General features: G+C 29.9%; 1 protein-coding gene across 2 annotated transcripts in view; it reads right to left on the bottom strand.

Annotated features, from left to right (window-relative positions):
- Positions 1-23,948, bottom strand: part of LOC119616492 (general transcription factor 3C polypeptide 1) — a 139,318-nt gene that overhangs the window by 47,956 nt on the left and 67,414 nt on the right. For both annotated transcript variants that reach the window (XM_037972851.1, XM_037972852.1), the window contains 2 exons: positions 17,903-18,062; positions 17,621-17,843 (listed from right to left, as the gene is read on the bottom strand). In XM_037972851.1, the coding sequence (XP_037828779.1) occupies positions 17,621-17,843; positions 17,903-18,062 (383 nt within the window). The remainder of the gene's footprint in view (positions 1-17,620; positions 17,844-17,902; positions 18,063-23,948) is intronic.

The following is a 23,948-nucleotide window of genomic DNA, read 5'->3' as shown; positions in this document are numbered from 1 at the left end:
AGTCCATGTTTTTTAATAGAATTTAATAGTAGATATTCTATGAGGCTGTACTACTCATAGGCCTTTAAGCGAAGACCTTTTAATAGGCATTCTATTAGCTTTCGCATAGAAGTGCATAGCAAGAAAGATTTTGCACAGGGATAAATTCTTATATCTGGAGAATAATACTTTAACGCCTCTTTACTAAAAGAGTTTGTCCATGATTTAGGTATTATTTAATTTTTCATAATTATTTAAGTACTTCATAAGAAATGTTTGAAAGAAAACGTTAATAAACTATAAATTCCAGCCTTATATTAATATATGTATGTAAGTTTAATAGCGATAAATTGCTAAAGGAGGTATTAGACGACATGTATTTTACTCTAATACCACCTTAAGTAACGGCAGCTATCAACCCAGAAGACTTGATTTGTATTTGACCCCTTTCAACATTTATCTATTTTTATAAAACATATAAGTAACCATCGCCTACACAAAGTACAGTTTTCACTTTACACTTCTATTTCTATAACCGCCTTTTTCCTAATTGGTTAGAATAACCCGAAAAAGAAGAATATCATCAAATCCTCACTGTGCTAAACCTACGTATTAGAGATATACTGATTCATTTATTACGGTGTATCATGTACCGACATGACCAACAAACTATCCTACTTATATTTTAACAGGCTTTGTTTTTGTCCATCATTAAAATCTTTAAAATCAATAAAAACTAGCATTTATGTAGAATTCTTGTCCCAGCAATGTTTTCCCAGATCAAACATCATCATCCTCTTGTATCTTACATAAATAATTATTACATTCACAATTTATCACTTTACACTTTTAAAAAATAAAAAACAATAAAATCATATTAGTTTACAAAACAACAACAAAAAATATCATTGCAAAATACAAAAAAAACCATCAACAGAGAAGTAACATGTTTTTACACTCTCCTCTCTTTTTTCTACAATGAAAAAAAGTGTTGTTTTGCTTTCTTATTTTGTTTTCTATTTTTTAATTCAATCACATGTTTGTGTGATTGTGTATTGGTAGAAACTTTAAACGTTTATATTTCCGAAAATACTGAACCGATTTTGATCATATATAGATTCTGCAGTGAGGTTCGCGAATCTGCATTCATCAAAAAAAGAATCAAGAAAATCGGTCAAGTAATAGAGCCGGAAAATGTTCCCAATCGTTTTGGCTTTGCGTATTTATATATACTAGAGTTCGCCCCGCGGCCGAAATTCGACCGGAACCATTGAAGGAAAGATTGCATACTTATGCTGCAAAATAAATCCTTACTTTTATGGTTCAAATGTCTGAAAAAAATATTCCTATTGCTATTATCAAAGTGTAAAACTTGCTTTGATCAACGTATTCTTTTAGAAAATGTGATAAAATTTGGTTAAATTCTGAAAGAAGTTTAAAATCTAAGTTCTAAAATTATTTATGCAACATCTTTTTCAAAAATATTTCGATTTATTATCCTCTACATAAATGTTCATAAAATCTATGCAAAACTTACAATATGATATATGTATTCATTCCTTACAATATGATATTTCCCTATGTTTAACAATCTGCCAATTCCTCCAGCAATCATTCATGCCCCTTGTCGTAAACAATGTCGAACCTGCCCAGCACTATTTCTTTGTAACTTGTAATAATATTCAACCTATATCTCTATATCCCAACAAAAAAAAAGAAAAGACCTACAGAAGAGATGATTTTAACACAGATTATTTATAGGCGGAATGTCTCTTTTATCTGATTCCAAATTCATTACTCCAGAAGTCATTCTCAAGAATTAGTTTTATAATATATTTTTTATAGGTATTTGGAAGTGAAATTGTAATTCTTTACTTTACTGTTGTTAAGAGGAATCAGAAAAGTACAAACCCCTAAAAATATTTGCAATAGGGCTGTACCAATTGAATTCGAAAAAATATTATTTGTTGACATGACCAACTAAACTATTCAAATTTGTTTTTAGTTTTTTTAGCTGACAGATAACAAAATCAAAAATAGATTAATATTCTCAAGAGCGCACAGAATCCAAATCTATTACCATTTTTTCAAAACTGGACATAGATTTTAATAACCAAAATTCAACATATCTTCTGTGTTCTCATCTTTTGTAACTATGTATTTCCGCAGAAGGTAGACTTGAAGTAGTCCTTCAAAAGTACATTGCAAATTATGATATAAAAAAATTTTATTCAAAATTAAATTTTTCAATTATTGCTTTCAGGACTGTAAAAGGATTTTATTCCGATCAAAAGTGGAATTATATAAAAAAAAATATAAATTATTGTTTTTTTTTTAAGTTTTAATAAATATCTTTACCAAAATAACTCCATTTCAGATCGGAATGGGATTTTCGAACAGGGGTATATATAGTATATATTATCTCTATAAGAAATAAATAAATTTTACTGTCTTTAGTATAAAAAGTCCATCCTTCAGGTTTATGTTCTATAAACTCTCCCTTATAACACTCAATAAAGACTTCTTTCAGCTGACTACTTATTGGCTTAAATTTAAATGTATTTTAATCGAATTTAATAGTAGATATTCTATGTACTACTTATAGGCCTTTAAGCGAAGACCTTTTAATAGGCATTCTATATTAGCTTTCGCATAGAAGTGCATAGGCAAGAGAGATTCTGCAACAGGGATAGATTCTTGTATCTGGAGAATAAGACTTTAACGCCTCTTTACTTCAAAAGATTGTCCATGATTTAGTTATTATGTATTTAATTTTTCGTAATTATTTAAGTACTTCATAAGAAATGTTTGAAAGAAAACGTTAATAAACTATAAATTCCAGCCTTATATTAACATATGTAAGTTTAATTGCAAGTAAAAGAATAATAAACGATAAATTGCTAAAGATGGTATTAGACGACATATATTTTACTCTAATACTACCTTAAGTAGGGGCAGCCATCAACCTAGAAGACATGATTTGTATTTGTCCCGTTTCAACATTTTGCTATTTTTATAAAACATATAATAACCATCGCCTACACAAACTACAGTTTTCACTTTACACTACTATTTCTATAACCGCCTTTTTCCTAATTGGTAAGAATAACCCGAAAAAGAAGAATATCATCAAATCCTCACTGTGCTAAACCTACGTATTAGTGATATACTGATTCATTTATTACGGTGTATCATATACCGACATGACCAACTAAACTACCCTACTTACATATATTTTAACAGGCTTTGTTTTTGTTCATCATTAAAATCTTTAAAATCAATAATATAATAACATCATTAATATAATAACATATCATTATTACATTCACAATTTATCACTTTACACTTAAAAAAAAAAAACAATAAAATCATATTTTCGCTTTGCCCAAGCCCGTCTGTATACATATTAGTTTACAAAAATCTTATTAAAAACAACAACAAAAAATATCATTGCAATTTGCAAAATACAAAAATAAACCATCAACAGAGAAGTAACATGTTTTTACACTCTCCTCTCTTTTATGAAAAAACAGTGTTGTTGTTTTGCTTACTTATTTTGTTTTCTATTTTTTAATTCAAGCACATGTTTGTGTGATTGTGTATTGGTAGAAACTTTAAACGCTTATATTTCCGAAAATACTGCACCAATTTTGATCATATATAGATTCTGCAGTGAGGCTCGAGAATCTGCATTCATCAAAAAAAGAATCAAGAAAATCGGTCAAGTAATAGAGCCGGAAAATGTTCCCAATCGTTTTGGCTTTGCGTATTTATATATATGATGATGATGATGATGATGATGATGATAAATAATAACAAAAAGTTTTAAATATTGAAAAACAAGCGAAATATAGCAATTCATGAGAAGTAATTCATTTCAAATTTAAAACAAGTAGGAAAGTATAGTCGGACATGACCGACCATATAATACCCTATACCATGAGTATATTTTAAAAATTTTTATTTTTCACAAAGAAACTTTTATGTTGAATTTTACCTTAAACATGTATTTAAGCAATTTATTGATAAAAAAAACAAATTTTCTAAATGAGGCTTTATATAGGAGTATAGGTCAAACATGGGCCGATCGTCATTAAATTTGGGAAAAGGATATATTTTTAAATAATAGTTAGTTATGTTGAGTTTCATTGCGATACAAATGGTTACAAGTAAATTTTAGACGTTTAAGAAATTTTTTGAAGGGGGTTTGTATGGGGGCTAGGGTCAAATAAGGGCCGATCATTACGAAAATCTGCAGCGTCATTTATTCTTATATAAAACTTATTTGTGCAATTTTTAGAGAGATAATAGTATATTTGACGTAATTATTTCATAAAAAGCCCAAATCGGGAGGTACGGTTGTATGGGGGCTAGGTGAAATAATGGACCGATTTCAACTATTTTCAATAGGCTTCGTCCTTGTGCCAAAAAACATGCTTGGTCCAAATTTCATCAAATTATCTTGAAAATTTCGGCCTGTATCTTGCACACAAGGTTTACATGGACAGCCAGCCAGCCGGACAGACGGACGGACATGTCTTAATAGACTCAAAAAGTGATTCTGAGTCGATCGGTATACTTTAAGGTGGGTAGGACCAATATTTTTGTGTGTTACAAACATCAGCACAAACGTATAATATCCTCCCCACTATAGAGGTGTAGGGTATAAAAAGCCATTTAAGTTTATATAGGTATGTTATAATCAAAATGTGGTAAATTTCTTTTTTGATATTTAATGGACCTATCAGAAGGTATATTCAGAATGAAAAGCAAGAAAAAATGAGATATCTTTTTTTGGATATATTCCATTATAATTAAAAAAAATCCATAGAAATAAAATGTATTTTAATCTCTTGAATATAGCTTATATAGTTTCATATCAAAAACAAAAAGAATTAATCGAATATCTTAAAAGATACATTTTTGCCAAATATTTTCCTAAACATAATAATGCAAGTTTTTCCCTTACAATTTTTATTCACATATTCTTCTAACGGATATATGACAATTATTTAGTTACGAATCTGAAACTTTAACTTTTTTTCTTTTCCAATTAACTTTTTTTGTATTTTTGTCCATGTAACGAAGCATTGTGTGACGTTTTCAAATCATAATATTTTCAACTCCAATACATATAATGTAGCATTTTTCCATTCTAATATTAGCTAAAAGTACATAATTGATTTCTGTTACATCCCTTATCACCGTATCACTTTCTGGCCCATAGTGCAATGTCCGTCGATCGGAAATTACGGATGGGGTCACAGTTCACAATTATGAATAAAATTTTAAAAAAATAGTCGACATAATCTACAAAATCTGGAAAATATTTCCACTAAATTTCATTGAAATCAGACTAATATAGACAACCGACTTTAATTTGTTTCCTATATTAATGTATACCATAGTGTTTTTACTCTTTTGAAAATTCAAAAATTGTTACAAAATATTTAAAGATAATGTCTTATTTTAATAAAAATTGGCGGGAATATTATTCTAAATATGTGGGCCACCAATTTTTTTTCTAAATCTGATCATAAATATGACCTGTGATACTATCTGGAATTATGGATAGACATACATTGCACTATGGGTTATAGAGCGCATTTGAGAAACGTTTAACAATGTAGAAATATATATTAACTGCTCATGAATAACGTAAAAATTATGAAAAATTTGTTATTAGTACAATATATATTACGATTTAAAAATATTAGTGCAATGGAAAAATAATGTACTATAGCTCGAAAACAACTAATGATACGCAAAAATATTCTTCAAACAAAATGAAGGAACTTCAATTCTCTATAGAAATTATAATAACACTAGCTACACAACTTCACTACCCTTATCGTAATGGAATAAAATAAATACTATTATTGTAAATGTATATACATATATATATCTGCAATATCAAAACTCCCCTTTTATATAAGTTTAATTTTATGATTCTAGTCTCAATATTACAGACAATTTAAAAAAAAACAGTTGAAGAACGAAAAAGTACCAGACAGTGCCTTTTTATAGATTTTAATTAAATCAGGATGATGCATGTTTGATTTTCAACCAGAAATTTCTCGTATACAGATTTTTATACAATCTGGAAGCTGCGTGTCCAATTTTATGTTTTTAGGTTCAATATTATAGAAATTCGAAAAGTACTAGTAAAAGAACAAAAAAGTAACAGAAAGTAACCTTTTTAAATTTTCGTTTAATCAGGATACTGCGAGTTTAATTTTATGTTTATATATTCAATATTTTAGAAAACTCAAAAAGTACTAGATGGAGTACGAAAAAGTACCAAAAGATCTTTTTTATTTAATTTCATGTTTCTAAGTTCAATATTGTAGAAAATTCAAAAAGTACCTCTTGAAGAACTAAAAAGTCCCCATATATAGATTATAATTTACTCCGGGCTCTACATGTTTATTTTTATGTTTCTAGGATTAATTTTATAAAAACTCAAAAATTACCAGTCGAAGTACGATAAAGTTCCAAAAAATCTCCTTTTATAGATTTTCATTTACTCCAGGCTCTAAGTGGTAGAAAACTCAAAAAGTACCACTTAAAGAACGAAAAAGTACCAAAAAGTTCCCTTTTATAGATTCTCATTTACTCCGGGCTCTTCGTGCATAATTTCATGTTTTTAGGTTCAATTTAATAGAAAATTCAAAAAGTACCTTTTGAAGAACGAAAAAGTCCCCTTTTATAGGTCCTCACTTAATCCGGGCTCTAAATGCTTAATTTCGCGTTTCTAGGTTCAATATTATACAAAAACTCAAAATGTACCTTTTGGAAAAGCATAAAGTACCAAAAAGTACCCTTTTGTAGGTTCTCACTTAATCCGGGCTCTACATACTGAATTTCATATTTCCAGGTTTAATATTATAGACAATTCAAAAAGTTCCTTTTGAAGAACGATAAAGTACCAAATAGTCCCCTTTTATAGATTCTCATTTACTCATGTTTCTAGGTTTAATTTTAAAGAAAACTCAAAAAAGTACCTGTGTAGAACGAAAAAGTACCGAAAAGTCGCTTTATTATTAATTTCATATTTCGATTTCAATATCATAGAAAACCCATAAAGTACCAGTTGGAGAATGAAAAAGTACCAAAATATATCACTTGTTACCAGTGTTCCAAGTGTTTCTAAATCTAAAAATTTTATATAAAATGGATCATTGTGTTTAAATAAAAGCAAATTTCCCGTTTTTACCCCTTTTGGTACTTTTTTCCTCCCAATTAACGAAATAAAAATTCTATTCCAAAAAGTTGCAACATCGTATTGGGAGCCCGTTATTATGTATTCATTTGTATAAGTTAACAAGTATGAAATTATAGTCGGGCGAGGCGGACCATATTTAGTTTTCATAATAAAGCATTTAATTTGAATTGCACCTTGTCTCAGATATACTTAAGCCATTTATTGTTGAATAAAATTTGGACATTTAAGTCAAATTTTGAAGGGGACTTTGTATAGGGGCTATGGTCAAATGAGACCCTATAATTATAAAATTCATGAGAGTCATTAAGGCTAGTATAGAACTTGGTTTTGGAGCTTTTTGTCGAGATACGATTATTTTAAACATAATTATGAACTTGAAATCCCTATTCGTCGCGTTCAGTTGTTAACCATTTTCAATAGGCTTCGTCTCCCGTACCATAGAAGATCATGTACCAAATTTCATTGAATTATCTTCAAAATTGCGACCTGTAGTTTGATTACAAGGTTTACATGGACGGACAGACGGACGAACATAGCTAAATCGACTCAGAAAATGGTTCTAAGCCGATTGGTATACTTTAAGGTGGGTATAGAACCAATATTGCGTTACAAACATCAGCACAAACCCAATATACCCTCCCCACTAAAGTGATGTAGGGTATAAAAGTACCAAAAATAGGTACAATTTTCAACCCTTAAACGTTCGAATATCCAACAAGTAAGAAATTATAGTCGGGCGTGGCCGACCATATGATACCCTACACCAATTGCGAATATTAAATGTGATTAATTTTAATAATTACGCATTTCTGTTAATCTTATATAGGTTCCAAATAATGTCTGTTCATGTTCGGTTGTATGCTGACTAGGAAAAATAGAAGACCGATCTTAATCATTTTCAACAGCCATCGTCAGTGGATCAAGAGAATAGTATGTGACACATTTTAACAAATTATATTCAAAATTGCGATCTGTTGCGTGCACACAAGTTTTACACGGTCACAAAGACGGACATAGCTTAATAAGGACAAATATTTTTGAGTGCTACAAACATCAACACATTGTGCCGACTTTTGGATAGATAGTAGTATATTAGACGTAGTTAAAAGATAAACGACCGAAATCGGAAGGTCCGGATGTATGGAGGCTAAGGCAGAAATTGAGCCGATCCTTATAAAATGTATTATTGGGAATTATCTATATACATATATAAAAATGAATGTGTGTTTGTTTGTATGTTTATATGTTTGTGTGTTTATATGTTTGTATGTTTGAACGTTATATACTACTAAACGGCTAAACCGATTTTCTTCAAATTTTCACAGCACATTCGTATGTCTGGCAATAGGCTACTTTTTATTTCCGATCATGGCGAAAAATGACAGTGTTATTTATAATTACATATCAAACTTAGTTGTGCCAATTTTTGGGAAGATAGTAGTATATTTATAAGTAGTCATGAGCTAAGAGGCCCTAATCGGTAGGTCCGGTTGTATGGGGGCTAGGGCAAAAATTGGTCCGATCCTAATAAAATTTAATGTCGACATTTTATATAAAATGTTTATATAAAATCTATTTGCGGTAAATTTCATATTGATACTAGTGTTTATAAGTGAATTGTGGACATTCAAGTCATTTCCTGAAGGGGATTTTGTATAGGGGATAGGGTCAAATAATGCCCGATCATTATAAAAATCGACAGTGTTATTTATAATTATATCCAACTTAGTTGTGCCGATTTTTGGAGAGATAGTAGTATATTTGACAAAGTTATGAGCTAAAAGGCCCAAATCGGAAGGTCCGCTTATATGGGGGCTAGAGTAAAACTTGGTCCGATCCCTATAAAATTTATTGTTGGGAATTATGTTTATATAAAACTCATTTGTGCCAAATTTCATCGTGATACTACTGTTTATAAGTGAATTGTGGACATTCAAGTCATTTTCTGAGGGGGACTTTGTATGGGGGCTAGGGTCAAATAATGCCCGATCTTTACGAAAATCACTAGAATTATTAAGACATATATAAAACTAAACTTTTCCAATTTTTGTAGAGATAGCAGATCATTTAACATAATTATGAGGTCAAAAGCCCTATTCGGGGGGTCCGGTTGTATGGGGGCTAGGTGAAATAATGGACCGATTTCAACCATTTTCAATAGCGTTCGTCCTTGGACCAAGAGAAGTGCATGTTCCAAATTTCATCAAATTATCTCAAAAATTGCGACCTGTAGAGTGCGCACAAGGTTTACATGGACACACAGACAGACAGACAGACGGACGGACGGACGGACGGACAGACGGACATAGCTTAATCGACTCAGGAAGTGATTCTGAATCGATTGGTATACTTTAAGGTGGGTGTAGGACCAATATTTTTGGGTGTTACAAACATCAGCACAAACGCATAATACCCTCCCCACTATAGTGGTGTAGGGTATAAAAAGTACTAAATTCATATTTTTATTTTTTCATCAAGTTATGAAGGAGTCGAAAATATTTCTTGAATGTTCTCTGGTTTAAAAGATGCATGGGGTGCTAAAAAAGTACCAAAATACAGTTTTTACCCGTTTATTCCCTAAAGGGGCCGAATTTGAAAAAAGTACCAGACACCTGTCCGCTTATTTTTTAAATGAACATCGATAAGCTTTAAACTCTTTTTGTATCTTTTATAGTTTAGGAGATATGAGGTTACCGAATTTACCCGTTTATACCCTTTTTTGCCTCCTAAACATTCGAATTTCCAAAAATCCCTATCTATTTGGTGGGAGACCAACCTCCTGTCCAAATTTCAGCTCTTTAGCTTGCAAATTGGATGCACCAAGGTGTGTACTATTCAAGAGCTTTATAGTCCCATAATGGGATGCGAGTGGGATATCTATCAAAAAAAATTTTAACTCCAAAAAATTTAACTCAATGGCACCGTTTTTTTTTTTTTTTTTGCTCACAAGAAAGCTTTAACCATTTTCTTTAAGAGCTTTGTGTTTACTTAGTGGGTTTCAAGGGACTTTTGTAAAAAGAATAGTATTTTAACTCAAAAAATGTTCTTTTTAATTTAAAATATTTTTTATAGATATCCCACTAAGTAACCACAAAGTTTTTAAATTATATGGTCCATTTTGAAAATAGGGGGAAACGAAGTCCCAAATATTGAAAAAAAATCTTATTCTTGAGTTAAAAAATTATTTCTTTGATAGATATCCCACTCGCATCCAATTATGGGACTATAAAGCCTTTGAGCAAAAAAGAAAACAAGAAGTCTATATTCGCCTTTGCCGAATCTTATATACCCTTCGCCATAGTGTATTTAAAAAATATTAAATTTATAAAATTTCATATACGGGCCATTCCACGGTAATCGTTACCAAGAAATGGTATAAATAATTGGCACATATGTTCCCAACTAACATAATTCAGAATAATTTTTTAAACATTTTTACCAATTTTCGTTATATTTTTCTTCAAACTATAAGAGTTTCAAAGTCAATGAAGTAGTTTAAAAAAATTATTGTAATAGCAATCCATTTTTGTACGTCTATCACTTTGATGGACGGTAAAATTTAGTTTGTTCTTAAAGCTACGACACGTGTGTATTTCTTGTAGAAAAATTTAAATTATACAGCTTTTTATTAGTCATAAAATTTGAAAATAATTTGCTACTGATTTTGTGTAAATATTAGATAAGCTGTAGGGACTTTTATTTTAAATTGACCTGTCGTAAGTAACAATATATGATTAAGCAATAAATATTAACAGTTTTCATAACATCAAATAGGTTTCTGTTCAAAATAAAGGGCGTTTTGATTGTGTAATGACCATCACAATTTATAATTTTTATAACAAAATAACTGCATTGTAGTTAGAGTTTGGGGTTCGGGAAATCCCATCCGGGAATTCTCGGGAAAAGTTTGTCGGGATTTCCCGGGAAATTTTTTTAATCATTCCTTGGAAAACGTTAAATTTTAAGTAACGTATTTGTTACATATTTTGGAAAAATTTGCGATTTTCCCTAGCGAAATCCCTAATTAAAAACTATCAATCAACGTAAAAGCTTAACTTGAAGCAAGTACAAATTGAACCAAACATTTTGACATGAATGAATTTCTAAAGCCAACGTCTGTGGAAAGCGTTTGAGTTATCTCAGTAGCTGAACATTTTTTCACAAAATAGCGGAATGGTTGATATTTTCTTATATTTAATTAAATCTACGAAGTATGAATGAATCTTATTAATTTAATACTTAACTATTCCTCTGCCTATGGAGTATATGATCTGTTTAGTAGTCCTATGGTATGCAAACTACCAAACTGTCTTCCATCTTCTCTGTGAATGTCCTGCTCTAGCCGCTAAGAGAAACTGTTTTTTTTTTTCTTGGAAGTAACTGCCAAAAAAATACAGTTTCTCTTATCGGCTAGAGCAGGAGATTCACAGAGAAGATGGAATACAGTTTCTTCCTTTTCCCTGCAACTGCGATTGTACTTATTGAAGGGTAGGCCAAGCCGACTTGCATATTTGCTTAGCACTCAGTGTCTTGTTATTACTGCATCAACCGCGTATTTGGGGTTATAATGTGTCTTGTGCGTTTCTCATTGAAAGATGTCCACAATGCCTTCCATTTATCATGAAAAGTTTAGAATGGACTTGGAGAAACTTTACTATAATGTCGCAAGATGAGATACAAAGTGCATTTTGGCGACACCCTAAAACTACTTTGTTTACGTGCTGCAGAAATGTCAAACTGTGAACAGCTTTGTGATAATAAGTAACGATTTATTACATAATAACATATAAGTGTGGTTGTTTTTAAAAACTATCATTGATGACCACCTAAAGTCTAAATAAAAATTACGATTTTTTCAGACGGATGCGCAGCGCAATTTAAAAACAAGTGGACTGGGGAGTTAAAATTGAGCGAGCTTTTGCCACTATCCATGGAAAGGGAGCGGTCGATGGCTTGGGGGCAACTGTGGAAGGTAAACTCTGGAGGGCAATAGTCTGGGGGAGCTTTTCTCAACACAGCTAGGGTCTGTTATGAATACCTCTCTGCAAATGACCAAATGGACATTAAAAACCATGAGCAAGAGTTACTTAACCGATGGAAAAATAGTCTTTATCTCAACTACAAAAACAGCACTATTTCAGCTACTTAGTAGGAAATCAAATGTCGTATGCTCTTACAGGCAGTTAAAGATACAAAAATCTCTTCTGGTCAAAGATAGAGTTGTGTACGAAGATTCAGAAAACGAATTATAAAAATTGTCAAAAAAATGAGACTAAAAATAAAATCTTAAAAAATTATTAAATAGGGCAGTATTAAGATTGAGCACATATAAATACATTTTTTATAAAGGCAACCTGTTGCTAAATGTTTACAAATATATAGTAGACTAAAAAAATATTAAAAAGTTTATTCAATTCGTACTCGTAATGACCGTCACAAAATTTGTAGCAACCAACACAAAATTCTCTTATAAAAATAAAATATAAAGAATAAAATATCAACAAAACACTTAGCATTATTAAATATGATGATTTGTTTGCTATCTATATAGATATTTAATTTGCGACAAAAATATCTGGTTTAGCTAAATTTTGAGATTTCTTAACAAAGTCGTACATTTGGTAAAAGTACTAATAGCAACCGCCACGGGACTAAAATCCCTTATTGCATAAAAATGGTTGAGAATTTTTTTTTTTTTAATATCTACTATTTGGAATATGCTTAAACTGTATTAAGTTCTGTTTTCATTTCGAAATTATAACAGTTCAAATGTGTACAAATGAAACGACCGTCACCGTGGAATGACCCATTGAAGACATTGGAACTCCTAATGGACCCTCATTCCCCACCCGGTATATCGAATAACATAGATGAACCGATATTGGAGGAAGAGGAGGCTAACACGGAAATTGTAATTACCTAATTGAACCTTGCTTCCTGGGCAAGAAGATACCGGTAACAGACAAAGTTAAGTACTTAGGTGTAATTCTCGACCGGAAATTAAAAAGGACACACAACATAGAGAATAGGATCAACAAGGCACATCGGTGCTAGGCTATGTGAAGGAGAACTATAGGCATGAAATTAGTTCTACTATGACTAATTGGTTTTACAAAAGTGTAATTAGACCAATTCTAGCTTATACTCCGTTTACATGGTGCAATTATTCGTAATTCCCGTTCTCATTCATCATTCAACCCCCAATTACGTACTGAATGACATGATTCGCCATACAAAACTTCAGCTGCGAATTACACAAGCTGTACGTAATTCGAACTGAATTATGTACGAATTACGAATGAATGAGTGTCATCTATAATTTTTATCGAGTATTTATCATAATCAGCTGATTATTTTCATTGGTTGGAGACAAATATAAAAATAAAATTACAAAAAATTGCCAATGAATAGAAAATATACAACTTAAACTGTTGAAATAATGTAATAAACGTATTTTTGTATCATACACACACACAAATATTCCAAAAAATTACAAAATAATGAATGAAAAAAAAAAACAACATGGCGATGAACTGTCAAAACGAATTACGAATGTGTCGTAGAAACGGGTTAATTGGCAACTGTCATTCAGAGGCCGAATTAATGGTATTATGCTTCTGAACAGTGAACAATTTTTTTATTTTTTTTTTTTTTTTCATGAAAAGGAGCGTACAACAGGCCCGATAGTGGTCTAGGTGTATTTCTTCTGATTTGATGTACTATACATCCTCCTATCAACCTAACCTAACCTATAAAATTTAAATTTATTTAATTTTCCCAACTCAATCATTACTTTAGCAATAGCAAAACATAAGAACAACAGGAACTCTAAACGAAATAAAACACAAAAAAACATCCGAACATGCGAAACAAAATACACAAGAAAACAGAAACAAAATACACAACGCAATGAAATCAACAGACATCCAAACATTCGAAACAAAATACATAACGCAATGAAACCAACAAACATCCATACATACGAAACAAAATACATAACGCAATGAAACCAACAGTATCCAACCATACCAAACAAAATACACAAAAGAAACAAAACAAAATACAAAACGCAGTTAAACCAACTGCATCCAACCATACCAAACAAAATACACAAAAAAAAACAAAATACACAACGCAATGAAACCAACATACATCCACACATAAATCTTTTTCCAATAAGCAGTGTTGTTGTTGCTTATTTATCAAAGCATGCAAAAAATTGTACTTTTTTATGAAATTTTCACAGATTGTCTCGGGTTTTTGCTTATTTCTCCGTTATTTATGGTGGGATTTTGCTGATTTTAAATAGTAAACTTCTCGAAAGCATGTCTGACAGAATTATTGAAGATTTGGATCCCGAAGATATCTGAGGTCTTCAGAAAACTGATTTCAACAGACACACAGACGGACCGACAGACGGACCGACAGACATGGCTATCTATAAGGATTCAGAATATATATACTTTATAGGGTCGGAAAATTATATATTGGAAATTACAAACGGAATGACAAACTTATATACATACATATATCCTTCTCACGAAGGTGAAGGGCATAAAAAGGGAATTTATTTTTGAAACAATAAAGAAATATCTATCTGAAGCAGTTCTTGACCAATAGTACTAACCATGGTGCAAATTTCATCCAAATCGATATACGGCTGGACCGATTTTCTGACATTTTCACAGTGTCTTCCTGTATGTCTGGAAGAACTTAGGCTACTCTTTATTTCGAAATTTCATGTGGGCGAGGTGCCACGCCCACATACAAAATAAATATTAAAAGTCACATATCTCAGAAAGTGCAACAGTTAGAGTCTTTAGTTTGGTCATCTTTGACATTCACATAAATATATGGGGATAGTATGGTTGGCCTAGCTATAGCGGGCGTTGCACCTCCCAAATAAAGAAAATCTTAAATTAGTATATCTGAGAAAAAAAAAACAGAGTTCTTAAATTTTGTCGGAACCACTATAGTGTCAATATGAGTATTTATGAAAAAAAATGGGCGGACTAGCAATAGGGACGTGGCACCTCACAAATGAATTAAATACAAAAAGTCGTTTATTTTGGAAACTATTAGAGCTATGATCTTCAAATTTTGCGAGAATGACACTACCGTTCATGTGAACATTTTGAAGGAAAATTGGCGGACTTTAATTAGAGGACTTGGAGTTTCCCATATGAATTAAATACAAAAAATTGTAAATCTATGAAACTATTAAAGCGAGAATTATCAAATTTTGCACGAACGACTCTGATATCGTTGTGAACATTTCGGTGATAATTTAGCGGAATATTTAGAAAACTATTAGAGCTAGAATCTTCAAAATTTGCCCGAAGAACTCTAGCGTCCATATGAAAATCGGACTTTAATTAGGGGGCTTGGAACCTCCCACATGAATTAAAAAAAAATCGTATATCTATTAAAGCGAAAATCCTCAAATTTTGCACGAACAACTTTGACATCAATGTGAAGATTTGTGTGGTAATTTCGCGGTCTATGGAATCTCCCATTAGAATTAAATACAAAATTTCCTTTATCGGGAAACTATAAGAGCTAAAATTTTCAAATTTTCGCACAAAGAATTTAAATACAAATGGATGAATGTTTTGGGGAAAGTAGGCGGACTTTCATTAAAGGCGCTTGAAACCTATCATATGAATTAAAAACAAAAATTCGTATAGGTATCTGGGATACTATTAAATTATTTAGATTTTTAATAGGTTACTTAAAATCCAAATTAACGTTTGGAAAACTTCCAATAGTTGGCCTGAAGTGTATAGAAAAATTCGTGTATCTGGAAAAATATTTGAGCTAGAATCATAAAAATCATAAAGCGACGTTTTTATTTACATTGTTTTAGAATAGCAACTGGTTATAGCTAGTTGTTTATACTAATCAGAATTATATTGCCTAATTTTTAACTACCACTAATAATTAGTGGTAGTTCAAAATTATTCACTACTTTTATTTAAGTTTAGTGATGAATTGAAAAATATAAGCCTCACTCAACAATAGTGATAGTGATATTTAAAATTTTTAACTAAAAATATTTTAAAAATAGTTAAAATATTTGTTTTTACAGCCTAGTGAAATATTTGTTTCTACACTAAATTATTAGTTCAAAAAATATTTCTGCACTATTTTTTTCAACGGAGAAATGTTTCACTAAATTTAGACCGGGTTTTTGAGATGGTAATCAAATGCCAATTAATAATCAGATTAGTTAATCTAAAAATAAATTTAATCTTATGTTAATTCCCTTTGATGTTTTTGAGTACAAGATTAAACTTCGCAGTGTTGCCATACAAAACAACAGAAAACTTCACTGTTTGTTATCAAAACAATGCATATTTTATAAAAAGAAGAAGACAATTGTAAATTTAATATGAAAATTAATGAAAACTTAAATTAAAAACAAAAAAATGTATTTTGAAGTGTCCATAATTAATACTAATCAATAAATAGAACATTTTAATGTTTATATTTATAAAAATTTTATTAATTTTTTGCATCAGCTGTTTACACTTTTGCATTTCGTGCTTAAGATTAAACCACCTCCATTGGACGCTTAAACTTGCAAACAAAATTAACAAATTGAGTAAAACATCTTTCGAGGATTAATTTTAATTTAATCGCTAATCTTTCACCTAAAGATTGACCCTTAAAGTTTAAGTTAATAGGTCAGTCTAGAAATGATTCAAGTCATGAATTCATTCAAGTCAATGAATTAAACGTTCATTATTTACAAAGTTTCCAAGCTATTGCTTAATAAAAACATCCAGTAGACACATCATTTTGGCAACTGGCAACGCAGCTAAAGTGGCAATCGAGATACATAACCGACCTTTTAGTTTATTTCTCCGAGGAAAGTCCACCATTCCGTTAAAAGAAAATAATCGTTCTACTAGAACAGTTTTGGAATTCAGGTGTTTCATTTCTTTTTAAAGCATGACACGTTTTTGGAGTAACTGCTTATGTAGGGTCCATTATAGTGTCATCGCTATCAAAATCTGTATTTTCCATTTTAATAGATGTATCTTTTAAAAAAATTTATTCATTTATTGTCTTACAAATTCTTTAATTTTCATTTAAAAAATTAGTGCAAAGAAAATTACAAAGAAAAATTACAGCCTTTTGTTAGTGACTGTTCAAATTTTTAACTATTTGAGTGTAGTGCTTTTTCCTACACTATCACTCAATTGAGTTATAGTTAAAAAAATGAAATTATCACTAAAAAATATTAGTGCTAAAAATATAAGCTGATGAAAATTAGTGAAAAATATATTTTTTGAAATAATATTTAGTGCTAGTGAAATATTGATTTAACTAAATATTTAGTGCACTACCCCCATCTCTGTTAATTTTAAGAACATTATTAAGGTTAATAGTAAAAAATTTGAAACCACTTACATGTTAGTTCTTTGGCGTCCAATATCAACACAATATGATTTTATTAAACCTTCCGCTGTCATTTTTTTAATTAGCTGTCTCAAAGATAAATGATTAATTGACAAATGGCGATAAATTTCAGTCTGACTGCATCCACGATTTCCAAAACGAGATACACAGCGATAGAATTCTTCTCGTAACGGCATATCAATATAAGAATGTTTTTCGTTATGAAAATCCCCATCTGTAAATAAAATATTAGTGAAGTAAGATTGGCAATAGATTTTAATCAATTTTCTGTACCTGTATTTTCCTCAATTTTGTCTTGTTCATTTTCAATATTTTCGAATATATCATCAATAGATTTTTCGGGATGTCTTAATTTGACTATAGCGACCATTCGACTGTTTGCTTGATTCTTTTTCTTATTAGGATTCGGGAAGACATCATAGTATGGCAAGGACTAAGTAAATAAGCGAAAAATCGTTTGTATTTTTATTTGTAAGGCGAGTCCATTAAAAAATAATCCTTTTTGAAGTTACAATTCCTCGTGAACCATAAATGCGATCGATACAAAATGTATGTTTCATACCTTTTCAGAAAGCTTTTATATCAGTAATCACAATACCCTAATATTCTTTTTTAATTTCAACTTCTGCAACAGATGTGCAAATGAATCTGCTGCAAAAACCAAAAATGCACACAAGCAATAATTCGATCATTAACCCTTTAAATGTGAAGTTCCATTAAATTTTCTGATTTTAAGCTTTAGAACGCTATATTATAAAAAAACACGAAAGTTATAAGTCCAAAAATTTGTCATTATACAAGTTACACATACAGTTAATCTCAAGAATAAGTGTACAGAAATACTGACAATTGGTTTTATTTAAAAAAGGATATTATTTTTTCAAAAATCAAAAAAGTAACACATTTATTTATTAAAAACAATTATGATAATTATTATTCACTACTTTTTTCCGGGTTATTTTGGTTACTTGAGTTCTCATTTAAGATGTAGTTAAATAGGTGCAAAATTTACGTCACAAAAGTAAGTATACAGATAATTTCAATATGTATTTGGCTTAATGATATTAACAAAATTCATGAAAATTTTACCTGTTTGAATGTAATTATTTTATAATAAAATATTCTGTACACTATAACATGGAAAAAATTCACTTTTTGTTCCGAAAAATTTAAATTTTTGGTAATTGATCTGAATATTATTTATAGGAGCATTTTTTCCTATTTAAGAACATCTGACTATTTAAACCCCCGGAGTTTTGGATCGGGTATTCAATAATATCCCTCGTTTGTTCATTATGATGCATTGGAAGACGATATTTTAACTTTTAAATTAATTGTTTCTTTACAATAATTACAATCCATTGCGGAACATTGCCGTTTTTAACATAGTATAGCGTTCATATTCGATATTTAACGGCGATTTCCTAAAATTTATATCTTAAAATGCGATATTAATAATATTTGCACTAGTATCCATTAATTAAAACAATTTTTTTGGTTCCAGTCATCCATTACACACTCCTAAATACTACCAATAATCGTCAAATGGTGACCATGTCAATAACTTACACTACATATCGGTTCTGAAAATGATTATTGTCCAAAATAGTAAGATTTTTATATTAAATCAGGCTCAATTGGTGGTATGAATACGAATTGAACAATTTTGAACACGGATATATCTTAATTTGTTGCTAGAACAAATAAAATGTCCGATCCATAAAACATGCTTATTGCATCGAGTATATCAAGATATGATTGGTAGCATTATTGTATGCTTTGGAAATCGGAGTATTTGGAAAACCTGTTTAAATTAAAGAAAATATATAGAATTATCCAAATTTTAAAGTTTATGTTGTAAGTCTTAAGAAATCGGAGTTAAATTTCAGGTTTTTAAGAACGTACTGTGTTCAAAATGGCCAAATCCATGCATATAACATTAATTTCGAAATAACAACTCTTTTCAAAAGTTAAAAATTCTATTTCCAATGCATCATTTGGAGGGTTCAATGACCACCAGATCCAAAATCCGGGGTCTAAAGTGGAAAAAAATCGTAGAAATGAGAAAAAACTGTTCTACTAATTAATTCCGGAGCCAATCGGCCCAAATTTCAAGATTTCGGAACTAAAAGTAGATTTTTTCCAAGTTATTGTGTAAAAAATATTTTATTAAAAAGTAATTATATTAATACAAGTAAAATTTTCATAAATTTTGTTAATATCATTAAACCAAATATATACTGAAATTATCTGTATACTTACTTTTGTGACGTAAATTTTGCACCTTTTTAACTTTAGCTTAAATGAGAATTCAAAGAACCAAAATATAAAGAAAAAAAGTAGTGAATAATAATTATCATAATTGTTTTTAATAAATAAATGTGTTACTTTCTTGTTTTTTGAAAAAATAATATGTTTTTTTAAATAAAACCAATCGTCAGTATTTCTGTATACTTATTTTTGTGATTAACTGTATATAAAAAATTCATTTGGTGGAGTTTTATTAAATTCAGAGGCGATGATGAAAAACCCTTTGTTAGATGTGAAATCATTAAATTACTATTATCATCATAACTACTAAACATATTACAATAAATAAAAAAATTTAAACACTATTTTTTAAGGGCATTGATAAAATCAAGCTTTTTTTAAGTTGAGCTATTTCTCTTGCTCTTATGCTTTTTTAGAGCAATGTTCTGCAGTTTTTTGTCTTTAAAAAATGTCGCCCAAAACTAGTGTTTTTGGCCGCAGATATGCATTTGAAGGAGTTGGAATTTTAACAAAATAAATACTTCAATATTATTACTGATCCAAAAACTTTTAGAAGAGGCGAGAATCCATATCAAAACGAACAGAAAACAGCTATTTTCGGATTTATCATCTCCGATTTTAATGAAATTTCCAACACATATTATGGTTTAAAGGTGTTCCTCAAATCAATGACTTTTTGATTGGAATCCCGTTCCAGACCAAAAATATCGCGCTTTGAAAATTTAAAAATATGTTAAAATTGTGTAAAAGTGTATACATATAATTGCCCATAACTTTGAAATTCATTAAGTACAGGATAATTTTTTATTTCGTTTTAAAGCCAAAGATATTGTCTCTAAAATCGTGCAAATAAAATATTTTGCTTCTAAAAGGTTAAGGGTAAATTTTCATAGTTTATTGTTCAATGTCAAATATGTCAGACAGCCTCGTATTGAAAATTATAAAAAGACATGGTATGCGGATACCTAACACTGTTCTATATTTTAGTAAAATTTTTCGATGGAGACTCGTGTAATTCAGGAGTTATTAACCAAAACGTAATTTAAAGCAAGTTTTTTTATACAAAATCGTATGAAAATTAAACAAACAGATAACAAGTAAGCGATCTATATTCGGCTGTGCCGAATCTTATATACCCTTCACCATGATGTGTTAAATAGAATAGCCAGTACAAAAAATTATTACAAAAAATACAGTTTTTCGATCAATCAGATTGTTGCGTATATGCATAAAAACCAAAGAGTGTACCATTCATAGAACAAAAAAGTTGTAAAAATCGAAAAAGTACCAAAAAGTCCCCTTTTATGGGTTCTAACTTAAGCCAGGCTCCATATACTTAATTTCATGTTTCTAGCGAATAACAATACATTAGTACTGCTCTCGCTCTGCTACTCTTGCTCTGCTTTGCTTTTATAAACAAGTACGCAGCAAAAAATAATTGATGTAATAAATTACAAACAACATCTTAATCACATCTAAAAATACGATCACATATTTTTCGCTTTTATAAACCAAATATTTCCTTACAAATGAAAACCCAGTTAAAAGTGAGGAAAGAGTTATAGAAAAGTCACTACAAATAACATATTCGAAGTACATCAAATTCGGATTAAAAACCAATGAAATTTATATAAATGTCACTGAAAAAATGCGGTTTATTTTTGACATCCAAACATTGGATTTTTACTGCTTTTAAAAATAAGATTAGATGTAGTCCAAAGTCGTCAAAAATGAACAACATCCCTCCCATGACACGCTAATGTAAAATTCATAGGTTTTTCACCCGAATTTGAAGCACTTCGGGTTACTAGTTGTGAGGAAAATAATACATCTTTTTCCACACTTTTTTGCTGGGTGCAATATTAACAATATTTACCGTATGGTTATGTGTTTTGTTTTTTGTTTGTTGCGATTTCTGTCTGAGCATGAATAAAAAATCTCAATTTTTGATGAAATTTTCAGAGGTTGTCTCGGATTTTTGCTCATATCTCCGTTATTTATGAACCGATTTTGCTGATTTTAAATAGCGATCTTCCTGAAAGCATGTCTAACAGAAACATTCGGATCTCGCCGATATCTGGGGGTCCTCTAAAAACTGATTTCAACAAAGATACAGACAGACAGATAGACTATAAGGATCGAGAATATATATACTTTAAGGGTCGGAAAACTATATTATAGAAATTACAAACGGAATGACTAACGTATATATACCCTTCTCACGAAGGTGAAGGGTATAAAAATACAAAGTGGAATCAATTTCAATTTATATGGAAAATGCTATTTATCTCTTAAACTGCAGGACCAATAAAAAATGTACAGGAAAATTATTAAGGACGATTTAGCCTTACTGAAAATTTACTTTGTTAACACCCTGTTAAAATACAAGGTGAGATACGTGGTGTTAAATAAGAGTACTTCGATTATAAAAAATATTTTAAAGCTTCACAAATCTGCAAATAAGGACCGATTTGGCTGAATTTGAATTTTTTATAGTATACATTACGGGTATTATAAAACTTAATGGTAGTACTAAGTTATAAATAAAATTGAAAAATTATATTAGTATAATTGTTTAACTTTTGTCCACAACTTTATTAAAATTATATATCTTAAACCCTTGAATTTAATAAGTATTGAAATATTGATCTAGCTCTAGTGTATTGTATAGATTACGAAAAGTTTATGATCGGTTAAATTTGATCTCATTTATAGATGCTAGATGCTTCATAATAATTTTTGAAATCGAAGAATTCACTTCTAACACGCTGTTTTCCACCTTTTATTTCAATATTGTGATCACAAACGATACTTTCAGTAAGGCCTGATCATCCTCAATAATTTTCTTGTACATTTCATTTGAATAGGACCAGTGGTTTATGAGATACAATGTAATTTACCATATAAATTGAAATTGATACTAAGTGTATTTTTTCTGTTTGTTTAATTTTTCATGTGATTTTGTATAAAAAACTTGCTTTAAATTACGTTTTGGTTAATAACTCCTGAACTACACGAGTCTCTATCGAAAAGTTTTCACTAGAATGTAGAAGAGAGTATAAGTATCCTCATACCATGTATTTTTATAATTTTTAACACAGTGCTGTCTGACCTATTTGACATTGAAATATACACTATAAAAATTGACCATTAACCTTTTGGAAGTAAAATATTCTATTTAAACGATTTTATATGAAATCAAAAATTACGTTGGACTTTAAGTAGTTTTAGAGTTATGAGCAATTATGTGTACTTTTAGGAATTTTTAACATATTTTTCAATTTTCAAGTCGTGATATTTTTACATTGGAATGAGTTTCCATTCGAAAAGTCATTGTTATGTGGAACATATCGAGGGACTATATTTAATAGTCTCTATCTAAAATATTACAAGTTTTCAAGAGAGCAAAAAAAATGTTTATTTCGCTAGTTCGTGAAGATTTTTGAATTTTTTCTTCTACAATATATTTTTACGACCATATTCTAAATCGTTATATAAAAGGAATTTAAAATTTTGCATTATTTGCAAAATTATTCATAAATTTATACAAAAAAATTTTGACAACCTTCAGATAGAGAGTTTTTTATAGAAATATAAATTTTTTATTTGATTTAATATCAATAAATATTATCTTTTTTGCAATATAATGAAGTAATAGAAACCATATTATTGAAAAAGCAACAGATTATAATGTTTTGGTCAAAATCAATGTTATATGGTTAAACACAACAATAAAATTATTCAAATTAGCATCATAATGAGTGATATCTCGAAAACTATTAAACCGGTTATTAATATTTTGGCGAATTTGTGTTCAGCATGTCCAAATTAGTAAAAAACATTTGTTTTGCAACAGAAAATTATCCAAAATAATACAGTTTGAAGCAATTTTTGGATAAGATCTCTATCTATCTTAGTTTTGCATTCTTTTTTAAGATAGAGAAATGTAAAAATTGTTATAAAATTGCCAAAAAATAATGTTTTTCTTTGAAATTAATATCACTGATGCGGGGTAGTTTGCTGGATATGTTATTTTCATGAAAATGAC

The sequence above is a fragment of the Lucilia sericata genome, unplaced genomic scaffold, assembly GCF_015586225.1.
Source record: "Lucilia sericata isolate MDLA Ls3-8-SP2 unplaced genomic scaffold, ASM1558622v1 Contig000076F_arrow, whole genome shotgun sequence".
Classification (NCBI taxonomy): domain Eukaryota; kingdom Metazoa; phylum Arthropoda; class Insecta; order Diptera; family Calliphoridae; genus Lucilia; species Lucilia sericata.
The sequence above is the reverse complement of the archived record's forward strand: the minus strand, read 5'-3'. Positions and strand labels throughout refer to the sequence as shown.